Here is a 10,293-nt window from a genome sequence, read left to right on the forward strand (position 1 = left end):
GAAGTCTACCTTTCAGGATAATATTAGCCTAAATTCTCATGTGTGAGTTGTTGTTAATGCAGCAGTTGGTGTGCTTCACCCTCGTTTCAAAAGGATCAACCAAAGTTAAAGAATCTATCTGTACGTGTAAGAACATGGTTCAGTGTCAATGCCCGTTCACTCCTTGTTGTCCAACACTGCTATAAACTATTGACTATTGACATTGTGGCAGTACTGCCAGTACTGTGTGCCAGTACTGCCAAACTCATAAAAAGCTTCAAATACTTGCCAGGCATCATTGCCTGGGGTGGATTCACACCTGTGTATTGAAAAGTCTGTGTATATTCACTGCTCACTCCCCTTCCTTTCACGGATAAAGTAAGGGTATTGGCCAAATCTCTTCTGGTAAGCAAAAAAGCCAGTTTGGTATTCTCTTATAGTAAAAGCATATCTACTTCATAGAAAGATACTGATGTAGACTGTACTACTGCTATTAGTAAGTAACTAAGTAAGAAGCTTTAATTACTCAGTAAGTTATTTTTCATTGTAAGCTTGCTTTAGTCTTGTTAGGCAGTTAGAGAAATGAGGAATCAATTAATAACAAATTGAAAAAAAGTGAATTTAAAAAAAAGTCAAAAAAAAGTCAATAGCAAATGGAAAGGTCCAAATCAAAATAAGAACAAAACAAATCATCCCACTTGATTCTCTGAGGTAGCTAAGACAGGATGACATCAGTAAGCTATTTAAAAATGCACATATCCAGTAGTGCACGACCTAGAGTGATGTATTTTCCCCTAGGGAATAGCCTTAGCCTCAAAGTTTGGATCCAGATCTGAGTTCCTGCAATGCCTAAGCTTTTTATAGGGCTTGTTTTAGGGGCAAGGACTAGCATTAATAGACTTTTTTTTTAAATGTAATTCATTATAGGATTCTTTTTTTCTTGTGTGGAAAATACCTTTGTAAAAATACTTAGGCTTTGGAAAAGAAAATAACTCTTGAAAACTTCAAGCCTGACCATTTTTTATTTTCAGAAATTTCCATTTTTGACAGAAGAACTATACTTTAAAATGTGTATTTGAAAAGTAAGTTTAATTTCTTGTGGAAGAAAAAAGCTCTACAGTTTCAGTGGGCACTACTTGTTAAGATCCAGCTTTCAAAAACCATATGAATCCCTTTCTGAATGTCACAAATGGAAAAGATGTTTTTAATGTAGAAAGAATATGCAATGTTGTAGAGTCAGAAAAAGAAAATTTTGCAGCTTATCTATAAATAAAGCATGAGACCTTTAAAAATAATTAAGCACTTTTTATGAATGTAGCCAAAATTCCTCCCTGAGTGATCTGCTTCAGAGAAAACATTCTGTTTAGTTTAATCCACCACAGCGGGATACTGCACTTGCTAATATAAATGACTGGAATGCAATTGATAATAGTGGAACTAGATGGATGCTCATTCATTTCTATCTCTTACTTTGTATTTTGGAAAAAAATGCATAGTATTCTATGCTATTCTAAACTTTAAAGGTCTTTAAAAAAGTTGAAGCTTAAAAAAATGAAGTTGAAAATATGAAAAAGCTGAAATTTTATTTTTTATTATATACTTCTTGTTCAATAAGAAATCTGTGACATTTTAGAAAGCAACACACTAAATGATATAAACATTTTACAATTGCAGCTTAAAATCAGTATTTAAATAAAACAGCAGCATAAACCCATCAGAAGGCTAAAGTAATCTTAATGTACCTCTGCAGATGTTTTGTTATTCTAGTTTACAAAACTCTTTTAGGTGCAGAAGGAAGAAGGGCTCTTTATGGGTTAGGCTTTAAAGTAGCAAGTAAGCAATGCAGAGATTCAGGTCAGTAGGTGAGGAGAATTAGACGAGGTTGCCAATTACACTCATGTGCCTTATATTAGAGCTGGTTATCTAGTTAAAGTGCCTGCATAGTGTCTATCATTTAAAATATCACAATGTTAACAATAATGCACAGAAATAGGTAGGGTTGCGTTTACTGCAGCCCATCTTTAATAAAAAACAATTCTCATAAACACATATTTCCAACTCCTGCATAGTCTTTTAAGAAAACACACTTATAATCTTTGCTTTTACACACAAGTATGTATAAAGGATATACTAGAATTGCACAGCAACACTTCAAAAATCTGCATAATTTATAAATTGAAATTTTATATAATTTGCTATCTATTTTTTGCAGTGTGTCACTTTATGCCTAGTAAGTTTGTTAGAATAGAAATACTATAGAAATAATGCTTCAAAGACTAATAATCAAGTCCCATTTACATAAGTACAAAATATACAGCAAAGTTAACCTCTCATTAAATAAAATATACAGATTTGCTGATGTTTCAATCATTAGCTAACACCTTATTTTAAGGGGTAAACTTCTGGGGAGCTATTCCCCAGTACAGAAGAATTACACAGCAAGTCGCTCCTCTGTATGCAGCATGCAATGAACGATATTCAATTTACCTGCTGCAAATAATAACTGAGCACATCATGCCAAGGGCCAGAATGATCTCTGGTGCAATCCAGTAGTTTAATGTGACACCCTAGAAATCAGTGTCACCCAAAGTATCACATCCTACCAATTAAGATATTTACAGCAATAACTCTAGTCATAGGAATTTAAAACATTATTACTGTAATAACTACTATACCCCTATGAGAATTCTTCTCTATTCTGCCAATCAATGTGTCATTAAAATAAAGTGTTGCCAATGCATTCCACGGTCCTTCTGTTGTTAAGTAGTGAGATATGAAAACTGCCTAATTTTATCTTAAGCTGATCCCTGAAAATAAATGAAAAATAGTATGTTCCCACTTAAACCAGCCACTGTAACTGTGACGGTTTGGAATGAGCAGTAAATGCTTGTGTGGTACATTAACAGAGAGGTCTAACACCTTCTGCAAGTACATGCAATCACAGTCGTCACATGCCTGACAGTTACTCTCGATCCAGGTGTATATTAACCATGGCAAAGCATCGACCTATGCTGTGAAAAAACGGTACAATGAAAACATCTGTCAGGCTCTTCCATACAGTCTTCACCGAAGGCAACACCATGAGACAAGTTTTCACGAAGGGCACCACAATCCTGTAAAGGAGAAAATGGAAGATGTGAAGGTTATTAAACCTACAGCACAGGAAATCGAGAAAACTCTAATGTGAATCTTAAGGAACAGGAAGGTGATTTTATTAAACAAAATCTTTAAGCAAATTCACTGCGCTCTCAACCTCATTCTCCATGTTTTGTTTTCATTCATATTACATTCCATCCCATCTAGTATTTGTAACCAGTTTCTTCACTACAAGAGAAACAGTAAAGCAATCTTTAATTACATTTGATTAATAGAATATAGGGACATTCAGATGTCCAGAAAAATGGGATCTCGCTAATACAGGCATGTTTCTCTTTTATCACTGAGACACTAAAGTAGCATGAAGTCAACACTCTTGATAAGGGAAATGATGTGGCCATACTCAAGGTAAGCCACATACTTGAAGGAATTATGCTTCTCATCTGCTATGCACTAGTAATTCTTTGTGTATGCTCTTCATATGTCTCAATTTCAAAGCAATGTCATTAATGATGGCTTAAGTTAAGCACACTTAACAACAGAGAAGAGCAAGAACTGCACATATGGCTCGTTCACTGGGCCAGCAGTTATGTAACCATAAGTGACCATAATATTTTAAGTTATTCTCTCTTTTTCTTTCTTTTTTTTTTTTTTTTTTACTTGCTAAAACCCTTGATCACTTGGTCATTTCCTTTAGTTGGATATTTTTGAGTGCAGACAAATTAAATGTATAAATCATTTATGTGATGTTGAAATATTACTAGAACATGGTTTTCAAAAACCTCTGTGACGTTATGTATAATGGCCAGTGCCTAAACTAGCCAGAAAGAACCACAGCTTCTTTTGACAAAGATAACAAATTCCATTGTAATTTGCTGTTGAGACCTAATTTAAAAGACCTATTCTTTTTCAGTTTAATTCAATTGCAGAACTGTCAYTGACTTTGGTGGAAATGAGAGGAAAAATTATTCAAAATGCTTATTTATACTTTATTACAGTCTGAAAAATACATGAGAATTGTACATTACCAATAAATATCACTGAGAACAACACAGTGGAAACCCAGGGAACACACCAGACAAGGCTACTAGCTTATGTTGACTTTTCCATTTCATCTTTGTTTGTGCGGCCTATGTCACTGCTCCTTTCTTGGTATCTAAATTTAATTTGAGATGACTGTTTTTATTATTTATTCATTTAAATATAACTCAATGGTAGAAGAGAAGCAAAAGCCTACATTTCTTTATCGGACCCACCCTAGACGGGACCACAAAAACTGCAGTCATGAACAAATTACAGAAATGCCAGGCTAGGGAAGWGTATCTCTAAAGGTTGTCATGAATCACAAAGATTTTATTAGGAAAGACTGAGACTGGAAAAGCACTGATCATACTACTTAGGAYTGCTACAAACCACCCACTCAGTGTCAGAACTCAATCTGTTCTAATAACGTTAAATACAATAAATATCTTTTTTTTTTTATTTTTTAATTTTATGCTAAATAGATAAAAAAACACAGCATAGGACAATCTTCAGAGGAGGAGATGGGAAACATACTGGCAAGCAAAGCAAATTAATACAAGCAATTTTTCATTTTAAAATAAAACTTGGCCTATTTAGACAAGAAAGTTGAGTCAGACAAGAATTTCTCAAACACATTTCCTCAGAAAAGAAAATCTTTTCATCCACAAAGCACTAAAAGTCTGATATTTGATTTCCAAAATCTGTGCACGATTCTCTGTATTATCTATGTTGAATACAAGAACATATATACTGTGTTCTGCATAGGTTCTGTGTTGGTGTTCTGTGCTTTCCTTCCATTCAGGATTCCCAAATCACCAGGCTGTGATACGATCCTCCACAGGATAATCAGGCACAATTAAAAAAAATAAAAAAACCTCACTAGAAAGCATCTACCTTTTTGCGAAATGCCTAACAAACATTAACTCCTTTATCACAGTGCTGTGTGTTTAGTCCAGTGTGGCATTTCCATCACGTGTGTGGAAGCACTCACTTGGGTAATGCCTACCAGTGTGAGCACAGTTGACATATCCCAAGGATATTGACATTTGCTGCAATATTGGCATCAGCAGTATTACCACGTGGTGCAGTGCAGAAAAGAAAAACAAAGCTCTGTTGAATGTGATGCCCGAACTGAAGCATAGCCAAGGTATTTCAACTGCCGTTATGAGCTGTGATTGAATTGTGCTATGTACTATCTTTTAGAATAACCAGCCCTTCAATAAGTAGAATAGCTTACCTGTTTTGGGAGCCGTTGATCTGAAAAGAATAAATTATTCCTTATGCTACTCTTCTCACTTTTCTGTTCTAGGCATGATAGGCAAAGTTATTCCCATCAAAAATTCTCATTTCTGTTCGTACTACTTTTTCTTGCTAATTTGCAAGAGACAGACTTTGTCAGCAACCAAATAATACTTGGAAATGGCAGAGCATACTATAATTCTCACTGATTAGAGCATTTTCATATTGTGAAGAAGCAGCTCAACTTTTTAGAGATGTGGGCAATATGCTTTATGTCATTTTATGTTTATTCAAATTTCTGCTTTTAAGTGAAAAATCACATCTCCTGTGAATTTTTCCAAAATGGAATTTCAAACATGTCTTAATGTTATTTTTCAAATACAATACCACTCAGTGGCTAAGTTGTCCAATTCATGGTTTACATGTGCATTACACAGGGATCTTCAATTAAAGCCTTGMATGGTAGTGTAGTACAGCAAGAAGTGTAAAAAGACCATTAAATATCAGTTAGCATCTCTAGAGCTTCTTGTAGGGTCCCATTAGCCCCTGGGACATTTATGAGTGATAACCCTCTTCTAGCACCCAGACATAGTTTATAAACTGCATTAAAACCAAACATTATACCTCAAAGCACTTGCATGGATTTAGTAAGATAAAATTAAAAAGAAAGCAAGACAGCATRCACTTCCTTCCTTTTCAGAAAACAAAGAATGTATCCTGGACATGAACCAAAAGGCAGTAAGGTAACAGATCATAAAATGGGCTTTCATTTACCACTTTTCCTTTGATTTTAGATGGTCAGTAGATAGTTTCAGTTCTACAGGTTTCAGTATAATAGTGCTACGCCTTAGAAGTGGAGTTGTGGAAAAAGGGGTATGAGATGTATGCACATGTTTATCTTTTTTTTTATCTGTCTTTTGCTACATTTTAGTATATCATGGTGGTTGACAAGTTGGCCATGAGGCAGCAGTGTGCCCTGGTGGCCAAGAAGGCCAATGGGATTCTGGGGTGTATTAGGAAGAACATCTCCAGCAGGTCGAGGGAGGTGATCGTCCCCCTATACACAGCCCTGGTGAGGCCACATCTGGAGTCCTGTGTCCAATTCTGGGCTCCCCAATACAAGAGGGATGTGGAGCTGCTGGAGAGAGTCCAGCGCAGGGCTACCAGGATGATCAGGGGCCTGGAAGATCTGCCCTATGAGCAAAGGCTGAGGGAGCTGGGCCTGTTCAGCCTGAAGAAGAAAAGGCTGAGGGGGGAATCTGAACAGTTTATGAAAGCGAAGGCAAAGGAAAGGAAAAACTTCTAGACAGTGAGGGTGACAGAGCACTGGAACAGGCTGCCAAGAGAGTTTGTGGAGTCTCCTCTGGAGATCTTCAGAACCCACTTGAACTCAATCCGTGCCATGTGCTCTAGCTGACCCTGTGTGTACACGGGGCTTGGACTACGTGATCTCTAGAGGTCCCTTACAACCTTAAGGATTCTATGATTCTGTGATTCCATGCCTGCAAGTACAAGTCTGGAAGGACTCCAAGTATTTGCCAAGCTGGCTGAGGCCTTGTGTGAGTGCGTTTGGAGTACAAGACCGAGTTCAGACCCAACACCCAGGCTATGGAACCCCAAGTAGTAGTGATTCTCATCATAAATGCCAAATTTTCATATTTAACACACCTGAGAATCCTCCAGAAAAGACTACAACACAGTTTATGTGAGATTTAGTTTAATTTTTAAGAGGTGGCAAAGATAATACATGGAATAAGAATTACTCTTAGCTTCAATCTATTAAAAAAGCTCACGATTTTACATGTATTGCCTGGGAAACCAGCAGTGTTCTGATCAAGTTTGAAACCCTACCAGGATTTAAGGACACACTTAAAAGTTTTATCAGGTATTTACAGAATATTGGCCTGACAAGTTCCACATTTTTTATTCTGTTGTGAGGATGAAAGCAATCAGCAAGCAGAGGAATGTGGAGATGTCTTCCTTCAAGTCTTCCTTGAACTAGCAGTATTTAGGTCATTAAATTGCTAGCTGGCACATTTTTAGCCCATTATTTCTCTTTTAGAGAACAGTGTAAATTTGGATCCTAGCTCCAGGCAGCCAGTTTGAAATAGAATCTGAATACACTCCTTTTTAATAGGTAAAAATCACAATTAAAGTGTGCTATTATGTAGTTGTTACTCAGCTTTCTTTCCGCTTTCCATGATATTCCCTGTGCTTGTGTCTTTCATTTGGTGGTGAGGGATAACATTTATTTCCAGATACGGGGATGTGCAACCTATGCATTAGGAGTGCTAAGTCTGTCTCCTGTGGATTTTTATCACGCTGAAAATGCTGCAAGAACATGTGTGACAAACAACAAGCAGAACTTGGTGTTTGAAGACTGCCAGGCATTTTAGAAACAGCTTCAAATTTAATCTTGTAGAAAGCTCCCCAGAGAACAGCCCACGCTATCAGCTTGGCTTCAAAGACAAGACACAAGGATGGCTCTCCTGCACTTTGCCACATGGGAGGGTGTGCCCAGAGCTTCCCATGACCTTATGCTGGAGTTATACTGGAATTCCCTTCCTCTCCCCCACCAAAAAAGGAGCCAGCATTTTTCCAGACCCCGTGAGACTCCCATGAGTGCCAGTGCCATGTGCTTGAGAGTCCCTATGTCCGTACTCTCTGTGGACTCTTTATTGTATGCTCCTCTCCTTCTGAAATGCAGAGGGGCACTGAAAGCCTGGCTTGCAACAAACCTGCAACAGCCTGAGCCCCACAGATGTTAACACAGGCTCAGTGTGTTCCACCGTTGAGCTGGAATAAATCCAGCTTGTTTGTGTGCAAGACTAGACTGTGCTGGCCTTGGATCCTAGCACTGGACAGGACTCAAGCCAGTGCAGACAGAGCTAGTGCATTATACTGTTCTTTCATACCCAGCCCATGTGCAAGAAAGATCAAAATGAAAGATCGGCTTGGTATTGCCAATGAATTTAAGAAAAAAATTGATGGGGAAATAGTGTGTAGACAAAAGGTCAAGGCAAACTCTTCAAAATCAAGTGCCACATTCAGACAGTTCTATTTTGGATGTACCCAGAACCTACAGTTCCTGATAAAGCCCTTTGGGACTACTTGCAGAAATAGAAATTGACCTTGGAGTCCTGCTTCAGTGAAACCCAGATCCAAGATCATCAAGCAGAAAACCTCAGTAGAGTTGTAGTAAACGGGATATTAATGAACTAGCCCATGGACATTCCACAGCTGGAAGTCTATGCAGCCACCATGCTCTCCTGCATCATGTGGTGCAGTGCAGACCAGTGGTCCCCCACAGGACTCGAAGTCTGGGCACACTCTGTTCAGAATAATTTGGGGACTAGAGAAGTAACCTGTGGGCTACTTCAGACACTGTACTAGCAGGTGGGCTACTCTAATTTTAATTGCAGATCCTCTGGAAAGAGAGAGGATATGTAAACTCTATACTCCAAACTTCTTAATCACTCTCCAAGGTGGCTCATGACAATGTTGTCAACCCATAAACTTCCACTCCACTTTTAAAAACTAAAACATTTGACGAAAAGATTGCAATCAGATGTTCAGATAGCCAATCAGTGTATTCATACCGTGTTTCTTTCCCCCAGCTTCTAGACCTTATTTTGTTTTCTTCACATTGCACTGCCTTAGAACATTTATGAAGTTTGCTTCAGAATAAACAACATCTGTGTGATTCCAATGCTACTCAAATGAGGCTTTACTCAAAACCCTTGTATTTGGAAAATCCTGGTTTGGAATGGTGGTGATCACCTGCATGCATCCCTTCCTCTGCACACTGACAGATTCCCAGTTCTTCTGTCAATCTTACCCTTTTCCCTTCATTTCCTCCTTCTCCACAATCAGCTGCCTGTCTAGTCTCAAGATTCACTTTCCTGACATTTTGCCAATATTTTCTATTTAAAGTACATCCACTTTGCTGTGACTTGGAGAGCTACTGTATTCACATGTGAACCTGGGCCGTGGCCAGAAGGGCCTTCCTGAGCTCAGCAGGGGTTCTCTGCCTGAGGGGAAGTGCTTTGGGCCAGTGCATCTAGAGATGGCCATGAACCACATACAAGGCAACAACAGTAGATTTTGAGACCGTATAAAGAAAGAAAGTGGGGCCTCACAAGCTTTCTTCAATCTGTGAGGATAAATCAAAGAGGTAACCTGACTGAGAAGGTGTCACATGGATAATAAAATCTGAGGTGTAAGTAGTATTTTCATTTAAAAAGCCAACAAACACGACTGTTACTAGACAGTTTGGCCAAGGCCAGCCTGCTCAGTGGCAGGGACCACCTACATGACAGGACTCAAGGAGGGCAGCTGGTAAGAGTCATATTAAGGGTAGAGAACTGAATCACAAAAAATAAAACATTTCTATTTCCCTCTCTACAGAAATTAAGTTGTGGCTCGCTGCTGAGCCCATGAACGGCAACAGGTCGCGGGGGCAGGCGACGAAACACACTTACCAGATGTGCAGGCAGCTAAGTGCTGCAAAGATGATCCCAGCAACCAGGGCCATCGGGATGGCCAGCAGCAGCGTCACCAGCTTGTAGACCAGATACTTGCTGAGCTCAAAGAGAGCGTGGCTGCAGATCCAGACCTTGTCGAAGGAGTGCGTTAACTCCGGCTCTGCGATCACATCCTCAAAGCCCAGCTAGAATAACAGAGAGCAAAACTAGCTGCGCGCGGGGCACCTACCCCCGTGCGCGCCCGGGCGCGGAGCCCCCCGGCTACCGCGGAGCCGCCGGGCCGAGGGCCCGCGCCGCACCTGGAGGTGGCCGTTGAGCCCGTTGGGGTCCCTGTCCGCGCCGTCCTCGGCGCTCTTCTCCACGTCGGAGAGCGCGGGGCCCCCGGCGCGGCTCAAGTTGTCGTCGTCCATGAAAATCCGCGTCTCCGCCTTCTCCTTCTCCAGCCCCATGGCGAGCGCGGCGCGGCGCTGCC

At 39.7% G+C, this 10,293-nt stretch overlaps 1 protein-coding gene across 1 annotated transcript; it reads right to left on the reverse strand.

Annotated features, from left to right (window-relative positions):
- Positions 1 to 1,671: 1,671 nt before the first annotated feature.
- Positions 1,672 to 10,285, reverse strand: CAV2 (caveolin 2). Its single transcript, XM_026033227.1, has 3 exons — positions 10,121 to 10,285; positions 9,819 to 10,006; positions 1,672 to 3,092 (listed from the first exon to the last, which is right to left on the reverse strand). Exons 1-3 carry the CDS (start codon positions 10,268 to 10,270, stop codon positions 2,942 to 2,944), a joined length of 489 nt encoding a protein of 162 aa, XP_025889012.1. The 5' UTR covers positions 10,271 to 10,285; the 3' UTR covers positions 1,672 to 2,941.
- Positions 10,286 to 10,293: the final 8 nt, after the last annotated feature.

This window comes from Nothoprocta perdicaria, unplaced genomic scaffold, assembly GCF_003342845.1.
Source record: "Nothoprocta perdicaria isolate Ctin4 unplaced genomic scaffold, notPer1 scaffold_125, whole genome shotgun sequence".
Lineage (NCBI taxonomy): Eukaryota > Metazoa > Chordata > Aves > Tinamiformes > Tinamidae > Nothoprocta > Nothoprocta perdicaria.

Excerpts from the sequence above, each read along its gene's own strand:
- CAV2 (XM_026033227.1), bottom strand. The coding sequence starts at position 10,270 with ATGGGGCTGGAGAAGGAGAAGGCGGAGACGCGGATTTTCATGGACGAC. Across the intron at positions 10,007-10,120 it reads GGCTCAACGGCCACCTCCAG|CTGGGCTTTGAGGATGTGAT; the intron begins GTGCGGCGCGGG and ends CTGTTATTCTAG. Across the intron at positions 3,093-9,818 it reads CTTAGCTGCCTGCACATCTG|GATTGTGGTGCCCTTCGTGA; the intron begins GTAAGTGTGTTT and ends TCTCCTTTACAG.